The sequence below is a fragment of the Microtus ochrogaster genome, chromosome 22 (assembly GCF_000317375.1).
Source record: "Microtus ochrogaster isolate Prairie Vole_2 chromosome 22, MicOch1.0, whole genome shotgun sequence".
In the NCBI taxonomy this organism is placed as follows: Eukaryota; Metazoa; Chordata; class Mammalia; order Rodentia; family Cricetidae; genus Microtus; species Microtus ochrogaster.
In genome coordinates, this window is record NC_022023.1 from 15,755,394 (window position 1) to 15,779,564 (window position 24,171).

Genomic DNA, 24,171 nt, shown 5'->3' on the forward strand with positions numbered 1-24,171 from the left:
TAAGAATCCACAAGCCCACTTAGGTGGCATTCCCCTGTAATACCAAAACTAGGGAGACCGAGGCAGGAGGATCATGAATTTGAGGCTGGCTTTTGTTACATGATAAGATCAATCAGGCTGAGTGCTAAGAACTTCACATCCTAATCTTAACATTACTAATATAACTAATTTTATCCCCCTGCCTCTAATCATAATATATGGACTGTAGTTTTATTGCTCTAATTGCCTAGGTGGAAAGGTTGAGATGCAGGTGAGTTAAGGAATTCATGGGTAGGCGTTTTGGAAGATGAACTAGGCTCACTTCAAGGCCCACTCCTTTAACATATCTTTGTAAAGAAATGGGGCGGTTAATAAAGTGCCTAGCCCTCTCAAGGCCCTGGTGTTGATTCCCAGCACCACATAAATGAGACATAGTGGTGCACATCTGTAATCCCAGCACCAAGAAGGTAGAGAAAAGAGATTCAGGAGTCCTAGGTCACTCTCAGTCACATTATGAGCTTGAGGATCGGGCTCTTAGAGAAAGAGTAGAAACCAAGGATGGCTGTTGGGGAAGAGAAGGGCTATTGCTCATCTTTCTGTTATCCCCTGCAGTCAGGGACCTGGCAAACTGGCTCTGTATCTACAGGGATGGAATTCCCTTCTTTCTGACCTTTCCTCCTCTGTCTCCCCTGTTGTACTGGGGATAGAACCTAAAGCCTCCCACATGCTACGCAAGCTACGCAAGCAGCACACCACTGAGCTACATCGCCAGTCCTGCTGGTTTAGGTAATTTATCTTTACCTGAACACCAAGTTATTTTAGCAGGTCATGAAACCAACGTGGGTGTTCAACAGCAGAGGACTGTGATGTGGGATTCCACTCTGTATGCTATGAATATGTTTTATTATCTTTGGTTAATAAAGAACTGCTTTGGCCAATGGCAGAGTAGAATATAGGTAGGTGGAAAAACTAAACTAAATGCAGGGAGAAAGAAGGTGGAGCCAGGGAGAAGCCATATAGCTGCCAAAAGAGGAGGATGTCGGAACCTTACCATTAAACCACAGCCTCATGGCAATACATAGATTAATAGAAATGGGTTAATTTAAGATGTAAGAGTTAGTTAATAAGAAGCCTGGGCTAATAGACCCAAGAGTATGTAATTAATATTAGGCCTCAGAATGGTTATTTCATAAAGGCTGCTAGAGCCAATGAGCGGGACCTGGTGGGTGGAGAGAAACTGGTCCAAGGGGATCAGTGGAATGGAAAATGTTTGTAGCTATGGGAATGGATAAAGAAAACATGTCATGTGTGCACTAGGGAACTTTCTTCTGCCGTAAAGAAGAACAAAATTATTTTGTTTGCAGAAAAATGGATGTGTGGTCCCATCCACAGAGCTGGAGACACCTAAACATGATAAAACCCTTTTCGAGCTACCTGCAGATTACAAAATTCACTATTTTAAAATGCTCAGTTCAGTGGTTTGGAGTGTAGCTATTCAGCATGCATGTAGAAGTGTAACTGTCACCATTAACTAATCTTAATACATTTTCATTTCTCCTAAAGAAATCCCACACCAGCAATCTCTGTATTCCTCTCTTAGCACCCCATATCCCTGCTTCCTATTCTTATACATTTGTCTCTTCTGGGTATTTCTGTAGCATGAATTCTAATTGGACTTAATAATAAAAACCTGGAGTCAGATAGTAGGGGGCGAAAGCTGAAAGATCAGAGAAGTAGAGCAGCCAGCCACTAGTTCTCACCTCCACATAATCCTCAGACCAAAAAGGGTCAAACTCCGGTCTCCTCCTCCATTATAGTCCTCTGTCTGCCCAGCTATAGCCCTTCCTGTCTCCACCTTCCTAGGAGGGCAATTAAAGGCATGTGATTCCAAGGACTGAAATTAAAAGTGTGAGCCACCACTGGTTGACTCTGTTTCTCTTTTAGATTGATTCAGTCTCGTATAGCCCAGGGTGGTCTTGAATTCACAGAGACACATCATCTGTAGTAAAATGTGGCAGGCTTCCTTCATCTGGTATGCTTTCAAGGTCTATCCATGTCATAGCATGAATCCGTATTTTATTCTTTTTGGTCTTATTTGTCTTGAGAGAAAGCCTCAGGTAGCTCGGACTAGCCCAAAACTTGCTATGTAGGCCAGGCTTGCCTCACTCACAATTGTCTTGCTTCTGCTACACACAGCTTTGACTTCTCCTTTGAAGCACAGCAATTGTTTTATTTTAAGGAAGTTGCATTGATATATGCTTCCTCTTTGCTTTCATTTAAGCCATGGACTAACTCATGGTTACAAGACTTAAGCTTAAGTTGTCTTCCGAGGCTTTAGCCTGTCTGTAGGGATCAGATCCATTTGGAGTTATTTTTCCATGATGTGAGTTAAGGATAGTTCCTCTGAAGGTTGACTCCACGCCATCCCACCCACAACTACACAGGAGTGATAATTTGCTTCCTAATCCTAAACAGCTGTCATTGAGGAAATCTTACTTTCAGACCTGAGGCAGGGCCTGAGCTGAAGCAGCGGGCCTGAACTATTTCCATCTTCAAAACATTCACTAGTTTAAATTTAGTCTTTTGTCTGATCCCTCAATAACCAAGTCAGAGAACACTGTACATTTTAGAGATGAAAAAGACAGACTCAGAGAAGCAGACACGTGCCTTGACATCACACAGGAACCCACCTGGCTGGGTTGGAGTTAGATCTGGGGGAGGTTAACCTTGTCGAGAAGCAGACACATGCCTTGACATCACACAGGAACCCACCTGGCTGGGTTGGAATTAGATCTGGGGGAGGTTAACCTTGTCGAGAAGGAGACAGACGTCTTGAGTGCTAATCACAGCCCTGTCTCGTGTTTGTTGAGCTTTGCATTGGGGCAATGAAGCCAAGGCTGACAAACTTGTTGCCTTGAACTCCTGATTCTCCTGCCTTTGCTTCCTAAGTGCTGGGACTATAAGATCCATGCTGCCACCCCTACTGCCGCTTACTGTTCCATGAACACACACCCCTCTTAGGGTCTCAGTTTTATCACAGAGAAGAGAAGGAGGAGTTGTGTCCAAACAGCTTTAGTAATATTTTATCAAGACTTCAAGTATATAAGGATAACAGATTTAAGACTGTGGATAACCTTAAGAGGCAGGTATAATCATTTCCCAGAAAAGGGAGTGGAGGCTCTGAAGCCAGCACCTGAGAACACTCAGCTTGGAAATGTTAGGACTGGGCTAGAAATCTACCTTTCTCTTTACAACCTCTCCATATCCGTAAGTCACCTTCCTTCCTGAAGCATCAATCCCTACCACCCCCAACCCCATAAAGGCCAACCAATAGCCATTCCTCGTGGTGTTGTGTGCAGAGTCTTCTGGGGGAGTTGAGGGAGAGAACAAGGCTCAGCCTGACCTCAAATCCATATCCTATGTCTCATAAGAGCTGGGGATATTTGTCATGAACCGCCACTCATGGCTCACCGAGGGACTCTTTATTGAGCTTCCGTAAGATGCCAAACCTTGTTATAGGACTGGAATAGAAAATAAGACAAAACCCCAGTTCCCAGCTTATACTCTATCAAAAGGGCAGAGAAGCAAAACAAAGCAATACAAACAGGTATTAGACCTATGGGTTAAGAAATAGTGATGATGGTGACTCAGGAGACTTAAGAGGTGACATTTCAGGTTTGGGTTCCTGCCAAAACATCAAAAGACAAATGCCACACACACACACACACACACAGAGAGAGAGAGAGAGAGAGAGAGAGAGAGAGAGAGAGAGAGAGAGAGAGGAGAGAGAGAGAACATATTTGTAAAGACTTGAAGACTTGAATGATCCAAAAGAGGTTAAGAGGTTGATGTGGGACAATTTGGGGTTAGACAGCCTAGGAGAAACCATTGGCTCTTAGGTAAAAACTGGCTTGTAAGAAATTGAATGAAGTCATGTGTCGGTGCAAGACCAGTAAATTCTACGGGATTCATTTAGCACAGAAGTTTTTACTGTATGCTCCGTGCCCACCAATAGCAGTGAGCGCGGAGATTGACCCCGTGCATGTATAATCCCATTTCCCACCATTACGGGAGAAGCAGGTGAAAACTTAATTCCTGTTCACGTTACTATGAATATGCCTTAGATCATCCCCCAAGGCTCAGGGTTTTTCCATCCAAGCCTCGACAGCCTCGATCCCTCCTCCAGCCGCCAGGGTGTGCTGCATCGTTCCTCAGCTGGGTGGCAGCTCGCTCTTCCGTACTTCCCTTCTCGCTGCGCAGCTCTTCCGGTAGCGGGCGGAAGCAGGGGGTTTGTGGCAGCAGACGCCGGGGTCCGGAGGCATGGCGTGGGCGGGGCCGGGGGAGGTGTGCACCGAGCAGGCTAGGGCGACCCTTGCCCCGGCCCCATGAGCCAGGACCCGACAGGTGAGGACTTGTCCTTTTCGGCCGGTGGGAGCTCCGCGGCGGGCTCCTCCCCGCATGATACCCGGGCCCCACGAGCCCCGGCGCCAGGCTTTGCCCGGGGAGGCTCCGCCCTGGGCTTTTCTTTCCGGGGGCGCCCCTTGGGCATGTGTGTCTGCCTCTTGGCACCCTTTTCTTGTTTTGAAAGCAGTCGCCAAGTGAGGGGACGTGTGCACTTGCTCTAACGAGGAAAAAACAAAACAAAACAAAAAAACCAACTCTTGCTTTGACACATTTAGTGACCCGATGTAGCCAGGCTTTCTTTTATTTCAAAAAGCGTCTTCATGTGCTGCCCCTAGGGCTAGATAAAGAATAAACCGTTACGACCGAAATAGACCTGGTTTCTTCCAATACATAGAGTACTGTTGAGCGGGGTTCAGCGAGGAGACCCAAACATGAAACACAGTCATGCAAGCGAACATGTAAATAAAAGTTGCGACAGAATACGATAGAAAGAGCAAGAAAAGATGAGCCCTCATTTAGGGAGGATGGTCAAGAAAGACTTTCCAAATATCGACGCTAAAGATGGAACAGAAGTTAAGGCAAGGACCGGGGAGAATGCATTTCGGAAAAGGAAGAGATACCCCTGTGTTTTCCCGCATTGGCCGAGAATATGGCTTGAGGTAGGCCCAGGGTTTAAGAAGGGAGCTTGCTATGTGGGTACACACAGGAGAGGTGTAGCTGACCCAGAAAAGCCACCGTAAGTATGCACATAAGTAAAACACAGAGTTGCGGGAAAGAAGAGGCCTGGCTAGTGTGTTGGGATATCAGTCTCACAGACGTGAAAGAAGGCCTTCGAAGACAAGATGATGAAGCTGATACCCCAGGTCGTTCTCAAAGGTGAAGAATTTGGTTTCTACTAAAGGCAACTTGTTACAGATGCTCAGTGTTTCTTTCCTAGGGCTGACGTGGCCATAGGCAGTATGTAAATTAGTGAGTGTGGTTGTGTTCCAGGGGAAGTTCTTTCCAAAACCAACCAGGGTAGTAGTTTAAGAGTCTTGACTCCCTCGGGTCTAGCTCAGCACACCTTGCCTTTTAGATCCTTATCGGGTGGATGAAGCTTGGACTTGGATAAGCTTGAAACAAAAGGATTGCGAAACAATACCTTTACTACGGGTTGTAGGGTTTCTGGGCTACTTGTTAACAAAGCCTTTGCCAAACGCTCTCACCCCCCCCCCCAATCTTTTGATTCCTTTCTGATTATTGGTGTGCATTCTTTCTTTGTTGGCCATTTGTGTGTCTTTGGGGAGAGGTCTTCCAAGTATTTTATCTGGTTTAATTAATTAATTTATTATTATTATTATTTTTTTAAAGAATTGGCTTTTGCCGGGCGGTGGTGGCACACGCCTTTAATCCCAGCACTAGGGAGGTAGAGGCTTGCGGATCTCTGTGAGTTCGAGGCCAGCCTGGTCTACAAGAGCTGGTTCCAGGACACAGAGAAACCCTGTCTGGAAAAACAAAACAAAACAAACAAACAAAAAATGGTGCCTATTCATTGAGTTCTAGGAATTCTTTAAATATGCTAAGTATGACTCCTTATTATATATTTTGGCCAGCAAATATTTCTGTTCATTCTATAGGTTGTCCCTTCACTTTTGCTATTTTTAATTTATTTTGAGACTCGTTTCTCTGTTCAGCCCTGGCTGTCCTGGAACTCATTCTGTAGAACAGGCTGACCTTGAACTCACAGAGATCTGCCTCCCCAATGCTTAAAGGTGCGTGCCACCAAGCCTGGCATCCTTTTGTGCTTTCTAACTGCAACTTTTAGCACCTAGATGTTTTTATGTATTCACATTTAACCATTTCTAGTTGTGTTGCCCATGGATTTGGTTTCACATCATAAAAAGTCATTGCTAGATCAATTTTCATCAAGTTTCCTCCTGTGGTTTTCTTTGGAAGTTTTATAGCTAGAGGTCTTCCACTTAGTTTTTAATTCATTTTGAGTTATTTTTTTTGTAAATGGTGGAAGATAAGGGTATAATTTTATTTTCAAAATTCGTTTGTGTACGATACCTAGTCGTCCAGAAGCTGTGCACTGGAGAAATTCCCCTTTCCTGTTGCATGGCCTTGGCCTTCCTGAGCACCAAGCAGTTTTGTCTGTGTGTGAGCTTATTTGGCTTCAGCTTGGTACCTGGGGAAGCAGCTTTAAGGGGGGAGCTGTGCTGTGTCTGAGTTTCAGAGGGCTCAGTCCAGCATCATGGGGAGGGTCTGGAAGACAGGCAGCAGAGGAAAGGTGTGCAGGAAAGGACAGAATGAGATTAGCTTCCAAAGTCAAGTGTCCGTGCCTCTCCCACTGAGGTCTTCTACCCATCGTCACCTCCCAGTAATGCTGGCTTTACTGGTGAATCCGTGAGCTATTAATCCATTGGTTAGACCAGAGCCCTCACATTGGGAGCTGTGAACCCTCCAGATCCTGAATTTCTGGAAAACAACTTGTAATGCTTGCAGCTGCTCTGAGCACGAGACCCTCAGGAGTTCCTGATGACAGGGGAGTGGGTGCTGGTGCGTTTGGTTGGGGTTCGGCTATCAGTTAAGGATCCCTGTATAAGCTGCCCCTGGACACAATAAAGGAGGCATTCCTGTTCCAAGGATGACCCGTGTCTCTGTGAGTCTGTGTGTGTTTCAATCTCCAGCCCTTTGCCTGGTTCACGAACTGTACGGTGGCACGTAGAGCGCAGATGGGCGTGGTGCGCCGCACCCTCCTAGTCTACTAGACTCTGGAATGGACGCACAGACACTGAAAGGCGTGCTTCACTGACCTCCTGGAGCAGTGCTTCTCAGCCTCTCTAATGCTGGGACCCTCTAATACAGGTCCTCATGTTGTGACTCCCAGCCTTAAAATTATCTTCGTTGCTACTTCTTAACTGTAATTTTGCTACTTATGAATCGTAGTGTAAATATCTGCTTTCTGATGGTTTTAGGTGACGCTGTGAAAGGGTCCTTCAGCCACCAAATGGGTTGTAACCCACAGGTTGAGGACCTAGAGCATGTTGATAAATAAGATTAATCGTGGTTTATTTTGAGACTCTGTTCTTTTCAACTGGCCTGTGTATGCAATGGTTATTCTTTTATTATTATTATGGCTTCGTAATAGGTTCTGGAATGAGGAAATATGAGCATTCCAATTGTGTTATTTTCCATATCATCTTAGTTATTTGGCATTCTTTGAGATTTCATATTACTTTCGGGTGAAATTTTGTGTTTTCACAAAAATCCCATTGGGATTTTGATAGAGATTGCTTTAATCTATCACTTTACAGCCCAGTAGGTGTATATATGTACATTCAATGCTACTCTATTTTAAAAAGACAGGCTCCTGGGTCTGGGGAAAGTAGCAAGATTGATAGAGTGCTTGCCTAGCACGTGCAAGGCTCTAGCTTTGAGACCCAGCACCTCGTAAACGAGGTGTGGGCGCGCAAGCCTGTAATCCCAATACTGGAGGTTTGGGGCAGAAGGACCAGAAGTTGACGGTCATCCATGGCTTCATGCCAAGTTCGAGGCCTACCTAGGATACATGAGATTCTGTTTAAAAAATAAACAAAGATAAGATTTCAGTCTGTATTCTGGTCTGATTTTGAATTTGAAGTGATATTCCTGCCTCGGCCTCCTGAGTGGTGATGGTGGTTTTTACTTGTGTGTCACCGTACCCTGGGTGTGTGATTTTTGTGCTGTTCACGTTTGATGTACTTGTTGGCTTATTCTTTGAAAATTCCTGTTAGCTTATACTTGGAAGGTATTCTTTCTGTATTGTATCCTCCTTTTAGACGTTTAGGTTTAGATATGTCAGGATCACTGTGCAACTCTAATCTTGGAAGGAGAAATGCTGGTCACTGTTGTCCGGGGAGATCCTGGCTTCAGCCAGAGTAAAAGTGATCTGTTTACTTTGCATGTACTTGTATTAGTACATTTTGTTCTGTTTTCTTGATTTCTGTTTTTTTTTTCCTATGCAGAGATGTTATAATGGATCATCATGTTTCCACCATCAAACCCCGAAGAATCCAAAATCAGAATGTCATTCACCGCTTAGAACGCCGGCGCATCAGCTCAGGCAGGGCGGGGGCCCACTGGCATCAGGTCCGGGTGTTCCACCAGAATGTCTTCCCTAACTTCACCGTCGTCAACGTTGAGAAGCCTCCTTGTTTCTTGCGTAAATTCTCACCCGATGGGCGCTACTTTATTGCTTTTTCTTCTGACCAGACATCTCTTGAGATTTATGAGTACCAGGGCTGCCAGGCAGCCGAGGACCTCTTGCAAGGCTATGAAGGGGAGATCTTGTCCAATGGCAATGACCAGCGGTCAGTCAGCATCCGAGGCCGGCTTTTTGAACGTTTCTTCGTCCTGTTGCACATTACCAATGTCGCAGCCAACGGTGAGCACTTGAACCGGGAGTGTAGCCTCTTCACTGATGACTGCCGGTGTGTCATCGTGGGTTCCGCTGCCTATCTCCCAGATGAACCGCACCCTCCTTTCTATGAGGTCTATCGGAACAGTGAGTCCGTGACCCCCAATCCACGGTCCCCTCTGGAGGACTATTCCCTCCACATCATTGACCTTCACACGGGCCGTTTGTGTGACACACGCACCTTCAAGTGTGACAAAGTGGTCTTGTCACACAACCAGGGGCTGTACTTGTACAAAAACATCCTGGCCATCCTGTCTGTGCAGCAGCAGACCATTCACGTCTTCCAGGTGACGCCTGAAGGCACATTTATCGATGTTCGGACCATCGGCCGCTTCTGCTATGAGGATGACCTGCTCACGGTGTCAGCCGTTTTCCCGGAGGTGCAGCGGGACAGTCAGACAGGCATGGCCAGTCCCTTTAGGGACCCTTTCATCAATTCCCTGAAGCACCGCCTGCTGGTGTACCTGTGGCGCAGAGCAGAGCAGGATGGGAGCCCCATGGCCAAGAGGCGTTTCTTCCAGTACTTTGACCAGCTGCGGCAGCTGCGCATGTGGAAGATGCAGCTGCTGGATGAAAACCATCTGTTCATCAAATACACCAGCGAGGACGTAGTGACCCTGCGGGTCACAGACCCGTCTCAGGTACGGGCCGAGCCCCGCAGGATGCACACCTTTACGTAGCATCTGTTCTTGCTGTACTTGGGTTCAGACTTAAAGTCAGTTTCCTTGTCGTCTGCCCTCACATACTAACAAATATAGGGTAAAAGTCAAGCCACTGCCACGTAGACAGCCAGCTTTGTGCTTCTTAGCTCAGTTGTTCCACGGGGCATTTTCAGTACCTGTCAGACAGGAACCCAGATGCTGTAAGGTCGGGGTTTGGACCACATATGTATGATCCTGCCTGGACTTTTATAAGGCTGCTTATTGAACCAAACACGTTCTGGCAGTGAGAATTAGCACTCCATGTCCTTTGGGGCTCAGAGGTAGAGAGCTTGTCTAGCATACGAGGCTTTGGCTTTGGGTCCCCAGCACTGAAAAAAAAAAAAAAAATCTAAACTCTGACATTGCAGCCAGGTTAATGGAGCACTCACAATGCTGATAATCCCAGCCGTGGGACGCTGGAGGCAAAGAGAATTTCTTGCGTAAATTCTCACCTGGGTTCAAGGGCAGTGAGTTCCAGACCAGTTAGTACCATATAACCTTGATTCCAAACACCAAAGGCAGAGAAATGCTGGGAGGGAATCACATAGCAGTACTGCGACAGTTAAAGTACCCTCTGGACATCCAGGGAACCCTGGACACTTGTCTCTCAAAAGCTCTCTAGTTCTCTGAGTAAGAGGCCTACTTTCTGTACCTGTGGCTCCCTTACCAAAAGTCGGGTCTCCTGTTTGGAATTCCCTATTTTAGAAATAGAGAACAGTAAAACAGATAGCAAACTAAGATGTCAGCCAGCTCTACCTTCAAGAGGTACTATACATTGGTGGGGGTTGGCTCAGTGGATAAAGCATCTGGCTTATAAACATGAGGGGAGTTTGGATTCCCAGAACCAACCTAAGTGCCAGGTGGGTATGGTGGTCTGCTTATAATCCCAGTGCTCAGAAGGTGGGGACAGAGCAAAGTGGCTAGTCGGCAAGTTTCGGGTCCCACAGATAGGCACCACCTTAATGGGTAGGATGGACGGGGACTGAAGAAGGCTCCCAGCATCAGCCTTAGGCCTTTGTGTGCCCAGGTGTGGCACAGACATATGTATGAGAGACGAAAGAAGAGATATTCTACAGGACATCATTTCTAAGCCTCGCTTAGCCTGTGGTAAAATATCTTCCAATGCCCCCCCTCCCCATCAGAGCTTGCGCATTCTGAAAAGGGGAGGGGGTGGCGATTGGGTCAGCTTTTCTTTTTCTTCCTTGTTAATGATGAACAGTATCACTGAGCTGCCGCGGTGAGCATCTAGTTCGTCTTTCGCGTCATGGAAGATGGGTGGAAGAGGCCTTGACTGCTTTCTCCTCCAGTTTCCCAGTCTGCTGTAGAGGGAAGACTGACAAGTGTTTGTGTAATTTTATAGTCACATAATTATGAAAGATCCTGTTAAAACCCTGATATGATCAAAGCGGTGTCCTAGTCTATGGATGGGACGTGAGTCAGTCTTTTATTTAGGTTTCAGCTATAATTACCTTTCTATTTTGGAAGGAATAAGTTGTCTGGTATCACTGCGCGGAGATTATCCTTTTCTTCCCTTTGCTAAAAGGTGACCTATTTTTTCTGGTCGTTCCAGTCAGTTACAGCTAGACACGCCGCTGGGGCTCTGCCCTCTGCTCGTGGAGTTTGAAACTCGAAACCCAGTCTCCGCACCCCAGTTGTCCTCTCCTCTCCTCCTCCCGTTTAATTTGATAAGTTCCCATAAGGTTAATGAGCAAAAACTGCATCCATAGACAAAGCCTTGGTAATATTATGGGTATTATTCTCAGGTTGCCCTCCAGCCTCTTTAATTTGCAGCCAAATTTAATTTCCAGGTGAGTACAAAGTCATGTAAAAGGAGCTCTGGGCAGGACTAATTACTAGTGAGACAGGTGGGCCCAGTGGCTCCAAGATGGGTAATAGAGATTTAGACTCAATCAGAGGAGGGTGAAGCGCTAATCCTTGTGTCCTGAAGACGTCTTTGGATCCTGCAGGCAGCTTGCAGCTTTACTGCACACTGCTGCATTCACTGCGACACCAACTCAACGTACCTGGAGCTTCCTGCTAGGCAAGGCGGAGGGAGCACTGGAGTGTCGAGGAAGAGCCCCAGCTACCTGTGGCCCCATTCAGAAAAAGCCTGCCACCTATGGCATTTGAATGCTTTTCAGACTCCCCCTCCAATCTTAATTGCCAGAAATCTCAGATGTATCTCACAAAAGCTCTTGGCTGAAAGAACATTTATGGAGAAAGAAATGGAAAATGCCCGTCTGATTTTTCATTTGTTCCCCTGCAGTATCCTGCGTGGACACAACTTGCCTGGGCAGTTTGAGTACACAATGTGCTTAAGGTGTCTCTCTGTGTGCTAGAAATATTAAGAGGGGAAAAATAAATGCCCCTAAATTGAACTTTCAACTGTACACATAGAAGAGGAAATCATTTACCAACAGGCAGCCCTGGGCTGCAAATCACTTTCTCAGCAGGAAAGAAAATTAAATCTGGAATTCTAAAACTTTTTTTTTTTTTAAATCTTAGGGCGGATTGGGGAACAAGTCGGGGAATAAACACTTGGAAAGAAAAATATTGAATTTGCACAGTTTGAAGTGAAAGATTGAAAGCCTTTTTATATATACATGCTGGCTAGCTTAGTAATCCAAGCAGCATGGTGGCCGTGGGTAATCTAGTGGCATCAGGGCTCTCCACCGATGAAGCCAATGCTACTGCCTCCGTTTCTAGAAGCTCTGGAGCCATGTTCCTTCCCTCTCTAGTGCCAAGGCTGGGGTCCCTGAATGGATTGTTGTGGGGTGTGGACTTTAAGTCCAGCGGGCAGTTTCCTAGGCACGGGTATCCCATGGCTGCCTCTTTTCTTCTGCAGGCCTCCTTCTTCGTGGTGTACAACATGGTGACAACAGAGGTGATCGCAGTGTTTGAGAATACATCTGATGAGCTGCTGGAGCTCTTTGAGAACTTCTGTGACCTCTTCCGCAATGCCACCCTGCACAGTGAAGTCCAGTTTCCTTGTTCCGCCTCTAGCAACAATTTTGCACGGCAGATCCAGCGCCGGTAAGCTGCTCTGCCAGACTTCCCAGGGTTAACTCTCAGTGGTTGGTATGAGGCTGGTAGCCATTTGTTTCAGGAACTATGTATTCTGTTTGTCCACCTGGCCTTGGGAGGTCTGCCTTTTGGAAGCAACTCTTGTGTCATGCTCAAGTTTTCCTATCTCTGAGTACCTGTGTAATTATTTATGCATCTTCTGGGTCCTTCTTAGGCCGTATGTGAGCTGCTGAAAGATAGAAACTTCTTCCGTTTATTGCTATATTCTCAGTGGTGCACTGCCAAGCCCTTAAATATTTGTGGAATGAGTGATGGAGATCATTTTGGAACTGCATATTGAACACATCCATTTACATCTGTTCTATGGTAAACTCCTCGAAAAGTAAAGTGCAGAGATAGAGGGCTGGACCGTAAGAACAGAAGACAAACCAGAAGTCCATCTTATCTAAGAACTGTCTTAGTACATTAGCAGGAAAGGAATAGTTCCTTTGGGCCAAGAACCCATTCTAAGTCTGATGTGGTCAGGTAAGGCCTCCTCGTCTTTCATACCTAAATTGCCCTAGCCTTAATGAGGCATGGAGAATATCTGTTTTGATCCCCAAATAGGCCAGATCACATGGAGTAGATGAATCAGAGCGAGCATTACTGCTTCTGGGAAAGATGAGCAAAAAGGTGACTTAATGCAGTGGCTCTGTGTGTACAGGGACAGTGGTGGGTTAGATGGAGAGATGCTGACACCTCATTGCTCATTGCCTGTGCCCTCTCACCAGTGCGCTTACCTTCTGCCTCGGGAGCACAGCTTCCTTCTCAGTCTCACTGTGAAGCCTAGGCTGGTCTTGGACCCAAGGTGATTCACCCTCCTCAAGACTACAGGGTGGGGTACCACTTCTCTCCCTTTTTGGTGGCAGTGCTGTCAAATGAACCTAGGAATCGTCTTTCAAAATTAGCTTTTAAGTTAATTATCTTATTATCATGTTACAGAAGGTAGGTGTCCTCGTTTCTTCCTGTTGCTCTGATAAACACCATGACCAAAAACACCCTGGGGAAGAATGGGTTCATTTCAGCTGACACTTCTAGGTGACATTCCATCGCTGAAAAAATTTGGGCTGAGATTCAAGGCAGGAACCGATATAGAACCACAGAGGAGCGCTGCTTAGTGTCTTGTTCCCAGCTCCTTCCTAGCTAGCTTTTTAGTGTAGTCTGGTACCACCTTTCTACAGCGGGCTGGGCCCTCCTTCATTCATCAGTAATTAAAGCAGTTTGCCACAGGTGTGGCGACGGGCCAGTACCATCTAGGTGATTTTGATTTCTGTTCACTGCCCTGTCCACTCCAAGGCTAGCGTCTGTCAGCTGGGCAGAGCCCAGAGCTGCCTGTCATGGAAGAGTGGGACGACACTCTTGGGAAAGTGTGTCAGAACTCCTCTAGAGTGAGAAGCACCGCAGGCTCCTCACGAGAGAAGTTGCATGCTCATTCAGTGAGCCTGAAGACTTTGTTTCATACCACTGAGGAGTGGAAAGTTATAAATGCCCTCGTACACTTGCCCACAAAATGTGTCCTGAGTAGATTTTGTTAGCCACCCTATCGTAGTTTGCTTTAATGACTATATAATGTACATGTGAACCGAGTTTCCATTTTTATTTCTTGTAAATACGTGACTCTTAGTGGAAATTGTGTGGTAAATGTTCTCTAGTAGTCTTTGTGAGAAACAAAAGCTGCGAGTAGCTGATGGGTTAGCACAAAGCATGCAAACACACAAACTGGACTGTTGAGTCCTGAATCATTTAAGAAGCAAATGCCTTTATCCTAAGAGACCAAACAGACTAGCATAGGAAGAGGCAGTCCTGAAACAACTGAAGTTGCAAATACAAGGGTGTCTTAAACACTGATGCTCTAGGAAACCTAAAATTTGTTAGATTAAGCTGAAGAACTCTCTGAGGGGAAAAAGAGGGAGCAGGTAGAGAAATGGAAAGAAAGTTAAAGAAAAGTTGAGAGCATTTGCCCTAAAGTTCTCTACCTGGCCATTCCCAAAAAGGAGAACTCGAGGACCAAAGGTGTAGAAACAATGTGAGCACTCTCTGACTCTGACGGAGGGAACTGTCTAGCTTGGCCAAGTGTTAACTCTCGGGAATTTTTGCAGATGACTCCCTTACTTTGGCCTTACCGTCCTTTTGAGGTTATCGTCATCTTTTGGTGGAAGCTACATAGGGAAGTGCTGTGGCTCATCTCCAACAGTGTTTGGTGACATCAAAGTGCTACCTTGAACCTGGCCACAGCAGGAAGCTCTGCACCACAGAAATTGGCAAATGTTACAAGTCATGCCCCCCCAAGAAAAATCTAAGTACCACAATAAGTACTTAGAGTATAGTTGGAGAGAAGAGGCCCACATGGAGGCATGCCATGGCGTTTTGAAACATTGGAGCTGACGGTAAATCACAGAAACTCTGAGGAATAACATACATGTCTCATGTTATCAGAACGGTGACAGTAGCAGTGCTCAGAGCTGCAAGTGTGGAGATCTTGCCTTCAGAGAGTTGTAACAGGGGTGATCTCACGGGCTTGCGGATGCAGTGCCGGGATAGAGTACTTTCCTGTACTCACAGGTCCTGGGTTCAATCTGTCCCCACCCCTGGTGCCACCAACAAGAACAGTCCAGGCTGGCCTTGAATTTACAGTTCTTCTGACTTGGGTTCCTGAATATGGGGATTACAGATGCTTGTCACTGTACCTGGTGAAAGGATTTCTCATTTAGAATCCATATTCAGCCAGACAGTGGTGGCACATGCCTTTAATCCCAGCACTTGAAAGGCAGAGGTTGGCCGAGCTCTGTGAGTTCGAGGCCAGTCTGGTCTACAAAGCAAGTTCCAGGGCAGCTAGGACTGTTACACTGAGAAACCATCTTGAAAAAGAAGAAAAGAAAGAAAGAAAAGAAAGAAAGAAAAGAAAGAAAGAAAGAAGAAGAGAATCCCATATCCAAAGATATTTCCAGATCTGTAGACCCAAAAATAGAATCATCCTTTCTGTGCCTTTGGAAGATAAGCCACACAGGACAGGGATGGTTTTTCATCAGCAGAGCTAGAGCACTGAGGGCGCTGAAAGGGAAGCTGCAGGATCAAGCCTCATAGATCAGACCTGAGGGGCTGAGAGAGTGAAGGAAGTGTTTGAGGAAAAGGCGGAGCTGGGCCGGAGTCTGGAGGGCCTGAGTGTATCATTCCTGCTGTTCTGGTAGCGCCATCAATGGCATGTGACCAGGAGCTACCCGTGGTTAACCAGGAAGACAGATAACACTCAGCAGAGGCAATAAGGAACCCAAGGCAGAGGAGTTCTGAAACCTTTGAAGGACACCAAGGAGGCCTGGTGGCTGGATTGGAGTGCACAAGGGCTCCTAGTTGGAGACAGGCCGGGGACACAAATGACTGTTGTACAACTTCAGATGGTGCAGTGTTTGACCAGCATAGTGGCAGATGGTGTTGAGTTTCCTCTCTCTCTCTCTCTCTTTCCCCCACCCTCTTCCTTCCTCTCTAGCTCCCTTCCCCCCTCCTCTCTCCCTCCCCCTCTTCCCTCTGGCTCCCTCTGCCTCTCTGCTGCTGCCCACTGATGATTGATCCCAGGGACCTCTGGTGTGTTAGACAAGTGCTGTATCCCAGCCATCTTTCTGCATTTTTTATTTTAAGGGGTCTCACCAAGTTGCCCAGACTGGTCTTTAACTTTCAGTTCTGCCTCCGTGTCCCAAATAGCTGGGATCGCAGACCTCTGTCACTAACCAGATGGTTTTCCTTATTTTAAACTGAGAAGTAAAAATGGCATGTTTGTGTGTTGACGGGACTGATCCTGCAGAGAAAGATGCTGCCTCGTATGTGAGAGATGAGATCTGCTGAGTGCCATGCAAGGACGGATGCTCTGTGGAGACCTTAGAGGTTCTCTTCTGCTTCCCTGCATTCGTCAATAACACACCAGAGGCAGATGAGGTAGCTGTGCAGAGAGTGGGAGGCAGGCCAGACTGTGGAAGCGCAGAGGAGTATCCCTCCACATTGAAGGCCTGCGTGGGGTTTGTGGCCTTAAGGTCGAAGCAAGCATTACCGTTTGCTTTTCTCCAGCCGCAGGAAACTGAGCAGCACAGGCACAGAATCAGCAGAGCTGAACTTGACTGGAGCACCAGTCTAAGTTGTAGTTCAAGGTTTAGAGCATGTGTGCAGTGGAGCTGTTTCATGGCTGACTGGATTGTAAGGTGGCTGACGAAGAGAGGACACGGTGGGTGTGTGAGGTGGAAGGAAAATGCTGGTGGAGTCAGCGGGTCTTGAAGGATTGTTGAAGCTGGGGTGTGGATTAGACTGAATCTGGGGAGACAGAGGATGGCCGGAACATGGGATGGGCCACCTCGGGTGACAGTGGTTACAGGGTGAGAGGAAGTTAGGATGGGAGGTCATGTCGTTAGGATGGCTACTGAGAATTTTAAAGTCACTTAGAATTAAGAGATGTTAGTTGGGCAGAGTGACACAGCCAAGGGCTAAGCGCTGCAGATACCAGAAGGATGGCTTCTTCATGTTTCAGGCAGTGCGGAGCTGGGAGGATGGAGATATGGTGGGTGTTGCTGAAGACTAGGAACTGATTCAATGTACAGATTGCGTAGGTCGCCCTGGGTGCTTTGGGGTCATCAAAGCCAGGAGCCAGCTCCCATCATGTTTCTGTCACTGTGACAGGGACAGAGACACAGCTCCATGGTGCCATCTGCAGTAGCCTGAGGAGTTCCCTTGTCCTATGAGTACCTTCACTGGAGTGCAAGCAGATCCATGTCATGACAACAGAAAAGAATCTTAGGATGAGCCAGGGTGTAGCAGAATTGGAAGTTATTAGACCTTTTGAACAGATCTAAGAACAGGGTTAAAAACAAGGGTTACTAGAGAGGCGCTCAGGAAAGGGTGAGACATAGCCACGTGGTTATGGGGCCCTCACCTGAGAGTTGTGGTTAATGTCTTTCCAGTAGCTGTATATATTGGTTTTGGTGGCTTCTTGGTTATGTCTAAAAGGGTCTCTAAGGAACCTTTCCTTTTCTGGCAAATGAGGTTCAGGATGGTTTCCGAGATGTATTGAATAGGAGAACAGCTGGTGAAAGCCCTAGTTCACAAGAGCTGCAGGGAAAGTGGCGATTTTACATCTTTTATAAAGCTACTGCATGTGTGTAGCATGTGTGTGAGCGTGAGAAAGCCTTCCTCACTGGTCCTTTGTTCTAGGTTCAAAGACACGATTATAAATGCCAAGTATGGAGGCCACACAGAGGCTGTGCGTCGGCTGCTAGGCCAGCTCCCCATCAGTGCCCAGTCTTACAGTGGCAGCCCCTACCTGGATTTGTCTCTCTTCAGCTACGATGACAAGTGGGTGTCAGTCATGGAGCGACCCAAGACTTGTGGAGATCACCCGATCAGGTACTTTGTTATGACCACAGCTCCAAACTGCTTCAAACGGAGGGCACCGTGCCTTCTCTGTCCTCTTCTCTGACATGGCTCAGTGACTGACAGTCTCTTCTCGTGCTTTGGCTGGAAGGAAAGGAAGGCTTTCTCTCTCTCTCTCTCTCTCTCTCTCTCTCTCTCTCTCTCTCTCTCTCTCTCTCTCTCTTTCTCTCTCTCTCTCTCTTTCTTTCTTTTTGGCTTTTTTTCTTTTTGGTTTTTTGAGACTGTGTTTCTCTATAGCTTTGGAGCCTGTCCTGGAACTAGCTCTTGTAGACCAGGCTGGGCTCGAACTCACAGAGATCCGCTGCCTCTGCCTCCCAAGTGCTGGGATTAAAGGCATGCAGTAATACCGCCAGGCAGGAAGGCTGTTTCTATTGAGTGCTGAGGGGTCGGATCATTTAGGTGTTTTTCTCAGAAGTTAGCTACTGCTGCTCTTGGCTCCCAATGAAAACATTTTACTCAGATAAATGCTGTCTGCTTTTAAAAGTCTCCATGGAAGCCAGACAGTGACTGATGCATGTCTTTAATCCCAGCACTGGCAGGCAGAGGCAGGTGGATCTCTGAGTTTGATGCTAGCTTGTTCAACTCAGCGAGTTCCAGGATAGCCAGGTCTACAAAGAGGAACCCTGTCTTGAAAATAAAACAAAAGAAAAAGTAAAAGCATACAAGAAAATGAGCTGTATTTTTCATTTTTAGTAACCTAATGGTGTTCCTTAACAGATTTTGCATCCAGTATATCTTATAGAAGTCATTTTATCTTTGTTACTAAGTAGAAAAGGTGGAGATAATTTCTTAGTTGTGGAATATTTTTGTTTGTTTGTTTAAGATTATTTTATGTATATTAGTATTTTGCCTACATATATGTGCGTACACCATGTGTGTATCTGGTGCCCACAGATGTCGGAAGAGGGTGCCAGATCCCCTGACCTGAAGTTATGGTTGGTTATGAACCATCATACTGGGAGTTACAGGTGGTTGTATGCTACCACATGGGTGCTGGGAATTGAACCCAGGCTCTCTGGTAGAGCAAGTACCCTCAACCACTGAGCTGTCTTTCCAGCTCCTACTGCTGGGGTCTTAAAATTAGCCCCTTGTAGGCATCCTTCTTTCCTGAGTCACACCCGTTCCTCTACATCTGGAGCCTATGCTGTTATCGATACCACCAAGAGGAACTGGATCTGTCTCTAGTGAGGCTGCCTGCCAGGAGAACTGGAGCCCTAAACTGTAGCTTGGAAGGTCTTTTCACATGGAAACAATAGTACTCAGAGTTTACAGTTTTCGTTCCTTTCCTCCCTCCCTCCCTTTCTCTTTTCCTCCTTCCCTTCTCCAAGCTGGTTTTGAATTTAACGTGCAGCTCCTCATCTCCCCGCCCCCACTGGACTACAGGTAAAGCCTTACCTCACCCAGCTGTGTTATTTTCATCAGTAGCTCCACTGTGTTGTTAAATGGGTCTGTGTAACATATTCTGAATAGTTAATCACTATTGCTAGTATTTCCTTTGTGAAATTGCACTCAAATTCTGAAATTTGATAAAACAAAAAAAATCAAAACTTTTTGTTTTATTATGGCAAATGTTTTATCTGTGCTGATGGTCTGTGCCTCCTAGCTTCAAAGGTTATCAGCTCCTGACCAGCCCTTTCCACTCCCCACCTCCCTGCTGCTCTGATTATTTTGCAGTGAATCCCAGTTCCCTAGAATTTTACCCATAAATATTTTGGTGTGGATTTCTAAAAGACAACAAGTTTTAACAAACAGTGAAAACCTTGATATCTTCCTATCTAAACAACATCAACAAAACCTCATCAATGGCTGGAAATGTAGCCCCGTAGGTAGAATGCTTACCTACCCTGCACAAAGCCCTGGGTTCACTTCCCAGCACCACATACATGTGGAGTGGTGGTGGTGCACATCTGGTGGTGTACTTGGGCTGTCAAGATCTTCTTCAGCTCCATAGCAGGTTTGAGGCCAGCCTGGGATACATGAGACCCGCCTCAGAACAAACACACATTTGCTAATGCCACCAGGCATCTAGTTAGTTTTCCATCTATTGCCTATGAATATTCTTTGCACAGTTCCTTTGTTTGACTCATTTCTAAACAAGGTTCATATGCATGTGGCTGCTGCTGTTAAAATCCTAGTCTATGGGTTTCCTTTTTTTGTTTGTTTTTGTTTTTTGAGACAGGGTTCCCTGTAGCTTTAGAGCCTGTCCTGGAACTAGCTCTTGTAGACTATTAGGCTGGCCTCGAACTCACAGAGATGCACCTGCCTCTGCCTCCCAAAGAGTGCTGGGATTAAAGGCGTGTGCCACCACCGCCCGGTTTATGGGTTTACTTTTCTCTTTATTTTTCTTGCAGTGACATCATTGTTTATCACCATCTGGTTCATCCTGTCGTCTTCCTCACATCTGGGCTCTGTTCATTGCATGCTAGGAGTAGTGGCTACTACGTTTTTTCATTCCTCCTGCTTTCCTACAAATTGGTAGTTAGATTTAGAAACACAAACAGCTCACTTTTAAATTATGAACCCCGTACGTGTTGGGAACTATGTGGGTAGGTTAATGTGCCTTTTATGCATAAAAGCACATAATGGGCCTCATTTGATTTAGTCAAATAGATACATTTCTGTCCTTGCCTTTTCCCCGTCTTTTTCAATTTGACAAGATGAGCCTAAGTAACACCTGCAGTGCCATTGCTATGACTAAGGAGGCTTCTCTCGGAATTACGTCATGCTTTTACTTAAAACGAGAACTGGAAGGATCCTAGGGGCTTCTGAAGAGGCCATGTTGTCAGACACCTTCACTGTCAATTCTGTTCTGGTCTCTGTCAATGTGTGTGTTTGTTCACGTTTTCATTTGTAGCTTTAATCACCGCAGGCACCATGGCTTGCCCACTGCTTTAGCTTCAGGGATGACCTCCGTTGTGACACACAGTCCATACACTGACACTCTGTCTCCTCAGGTAGACGTGCCGCCATCTCTCCAGCCTTCTGCCTATCACTTCTGTGCATTTTTACGTTAGAGTAACTCTGATAATGCCACTGTTGATCATTTAAATTCTGAGGATAAGAATTCTTGGGGATGGGATTATTGTATCAACAAGTCTAAATATCCTTGGGCTCAGGGGAGGCACATTTCCCTAGTGTGTGCAGGGCCCTGGACTTGAGCCTCAGCTCTGCAAAATAATAATAATAAGAAAACACTAGTAACAATGCAGAGTCTGGGTACCTTTAGACTTGTTTCTCTACCTGCCCTCTAGAAAAGGAAGTCAGAACTTTCCGCTTGGTTCAGAACTCTCCTCCAGGCCGGGCGGTGGTGGCGCACGCCTTTAATCCCAGCACTCGGGAGGCAGAGGCAGGCGGATCTCTGTGAGTTCGAGACCAGCCTGGTCTACAGAGCTAGTGCCAGGACAGGCTCCAAAGCCACAGAGAAAACCTGTCTCGAAAAACCAAAAAAAAAAAAAAACAAAAAAAATGTTTAAAAAGGGGCTGGAGAGATGGCTCAGAGGTTACGAGCACTGGCTGCTCTTCCAGAGGTCCTGAGTTCAATTCCCAGCAACCACATGGTGGCTCACAACCATCTGTACTGAGATCTGGCGCCCTCCTCTGGCGTGCAGGCATACATCAAAGCAGAATGTTATATACACAATAAATAAATAAATCTTTAAAAAAAAAAAAAAAAAAAGAACTCTCCTCCAGCCTGTTTATCATCTCTAGTTTCCCAAATCACAAGCCATTCAGGAATATCTTTTGTCAATTGTGTGAGGTGGAAAATCCAAATCCAAACCACTAGCCATGTTGTTTGTAGGCAGGTGCCCTGCTGCTGAGCTGTGTCCCTAGCACGTGATTTAATTTCTGTATGTGAAAAATGACAGCCTTCAGAGAGAATTTATTTTTTTTACTGAGATACTCTCATTTAGCCCAGGTAAGCTTTAAACTTGCTATACAGCCAAGGCTGGCCTTGGATTCCATACCTCCTGCTCTGTCTTCTAGAGTGCTGGGATTACAGGCATGCATGTGTAAGAATTTGTTCTTAAACCTGGAAATCTTAAAGATGAGCTCAGAGCGGCACTGTTCTAGCCACCAGCACTTGAGCTGTTGAGCACTTAGTGTGAGATGAGGCCAAGCTGAGGTGTACGCAGGTGTCGAGTACATTTCAGATTTCAGAGACGTAGTGACAGAGAGAGTATGTGGTAGCTCATGATTTTTTTGTTTTGAGTGATTGTGGGTTATAATGACTAAGTAGTATTCTGGATATATTGGATTAAATTAAATATAAAATAAATTTCACTTTTTGTTTTACTTTTTATCTTTTTAATGTGACTCTTCAAAGATTTAAAGTTACACATGAAGCTTAGACTTGCTGTTGGCATTTCATTTGTAACGCCCACTTAGTCTTTTGACAGGAGCTTCTGGAAGCCAAAAGGTTGTACGTAGTTTAGAGTCTAATTCAGGGTCATCTTGAGGAGTGGTCACCAATTAAGGACAGGAGTTAACTTTACACTCACTCTGCTTCTAAGGTGAGCTGATCAGATAAGGTGGCTTTTGGTTCTGCTAAGCTGCAGTTGCTGCAAGAGGCCTTTTTTGTTTATCAGATGAGATACTGAGTGTCTCTATCCCCTGCTGTCCAGATTTCAAGATGGCAGCAATAGCAACATCATGTCTCTTTTCTGTTTAGGTTCTATGCCCGAGACTCTGGCTTGCTGAAGTTTGAGATCCAGGCAGGCTTGCTGGGCCGCCCCATCAACCACACAGTGCGGCGCCTCGTGGCCTTCACCTTTCACCCTTTTGAGCCATTCGCTATATCTGTGCAGAGGACTAACGCAGAGTACGTTGTCAACTTCCACATGCGACACTGCTGTACCTCGCTGCCCCACCACAGCCGCGCTGCCCAGGACTTCGCCCCTGCTTGACGCCCTGGACTCCAGAGCAAAAGCCGCTGGCTGCTGGCTTTGGGGATTCCAGACTGGAAGCCCTCCCTCACCTAAGACAGAGCCTGAGAGGCACGGAGGACGGGGTGCAACCTAGTGGGCCTTGGTTTTCCCGTTACCCGGCTGGTCGTTTTTAAAGTTTTCTCGCTTTTCCCTGTGGGAACACCTAGCATTATGTCCATTCTATTTTGTTTACTTAGCATTTTATGGCTGTGAAGATAGAAGCATTACACCTTCCCCCTGGGTGCCACTCTTTGGCATTACGGTCTGAAACCTGCAGCAGGTGAATCATGTTTACTCTTGAGAATTATGTACTTCTTTCCACTTCCCCGACAAGCAGGGCTCTTTATAAGAGAAAATAAAGTCTTAGTATTTTCTTATGAAGCTCTCTCTTGCTTGATGTTTCCCTGGTGCTCTGTGGATACTTGGGCTGAGAGAGAGAAGGCCTGTGAGGAACGCCAGGCCCTGCTGCGGCAGCTGCTCCTGGGTTTGCTAAGTGGCTAGTAGTGCCCGCATGAAAGGCGGTCATTTGCCAGCATTGTTCCCCTCCCGAGGGCTTTCTGCTGGTGATTGTTAACTCCAGAGACGCGGGGGTAATCGCGCGTCCTCATGTGGAAGCATGCTCACATCTGCCGCCCGTGTCAAGCCGGTGGGAGAGCAGGCAGCCCTGTGAGTCCTGGCAGAAACAAACAACGTGCGGCACGTTCTGTCCTTTGAGGAGCAGGCGCTGGAGAGCTCCAGGTGTCCCTAAACAGATCAAACCGGCTGTCCCTGGGTGGCTGAGCTCTTATAGCTCTCCTGCAGACCACTGCTGGCCCTAGACCGCGTGCGTCCCTCTGTGACGTTGTCAACCAGTCTCCTCCAGAGGGCCTGTCAGCCTGTGTGGATCTCATTTGCATAATGTGCCCCCCGGAATAATGTAGTCAGCTTGTTTAGAAACATCTGTCTCAGAAGGCACCTTTGAAATGTTTTGCACTAAAGCAATCTATAGAAGGGGCCATGGATGCTAGCAGCTGTGTCCCGTATCCCTTCCACTAGCCAGACTTCTGGGAAGCATAGGAGATGTGATTGGAGATCCTGAGCCGCACCCAAGCCCGTGTTATTAATGTCATCATCTCCGGTATTGAATAGCTAAATTTATCCTCCTCCTTCAAGCTCTGAGTACCTCCTGTGAATCAGGTTGATATTGTACTAAGCATGAGGAGGGCGAGAAGGATGTGGCTGTTAACAGAGAAAACCTTCTACAGAGTTTCCC

The 24,171-nt window shown here is 46.4% G+C and overlaps 1 protein-coding gene across 4 annotated transcripts; it reads left to right on the forward strand.

The window, feature by feature from the left end:
• The first annotated feature begins 4,270 nt into the window (after positions 1-4,270).
• Positions 4,271-23,261, forward strand: Det1 (DET1, COP1 ubiquitin ligase partner). Of its 4 annotated transcripts, XM_026784230.1 has the most exons (6): positions 5,071-5,259; positions 8,370-9,462; positions 12,368-12,555; positions 17,776-17,967; positions 19,323-19,377; positions 22,664-22,738. In XM_026784230.1, exons 1-5 carry the CDS (start codon positions 5,126-5,128, stop codon positions 19,330-19,332), a joined length of 1,617 nt encoding a protein of 538 aa, XP_026640031.1. In that variant the 5' UTR covers positions 5,071-5,125; the 3' UTR covers positions 19,333-19,377; positions 22,664-22,738. The 4 variants fall into 4 exon arrangements, with proteins under 4 accessions (XP_005357795.1, XP_026640030.1, XP_026640031.1 ...); XM_005357738.2 differs by lacking the exons at positions 5,071-5,259; positions 19,323-19,377 and adding an exon at positions 4,271-4,383 and having other exon boundaries at positions 22,664-23,261; XM_026784229.1 differs by lacking the exons at positions 5,071-5,259; positions 19,323-19,377 and adding an exon at positions 4,525-5,042 and having other exon boundaries at positions 22,664-23,261.
• The last annotated feature ends 910 nt before the right edge of the window (positions 23,262-24,171 follow it).

What these genes read in the sequence shown, in the direction of transcription:
- Det1 (XM_013350216.2), top strand. Translation starts at nt 5,126, where the DNA reads ATGCACATAAGTAAAACACAGAGTTGCGGGAAAGAAGAGGCCTGGCTA. An exon ending in ACCCCAGGTCGTTCTCAAAG is followed by an intron (nt 5,260 to 8,369) that starts GTGAAGAATTTG and finishes TTTCCTATGCAG; the next exon opens with AGATGTTATAATGGATCATC. An exon ending in TGTGGAGATCACCCGATCAG is followed by an intron (nt 17,968 to 22,663) that starts GTACTTTGTTAT and finishes TTTTCTGTTTAG; the next exon opens with GTTCTATGCCCGAGACTCTG.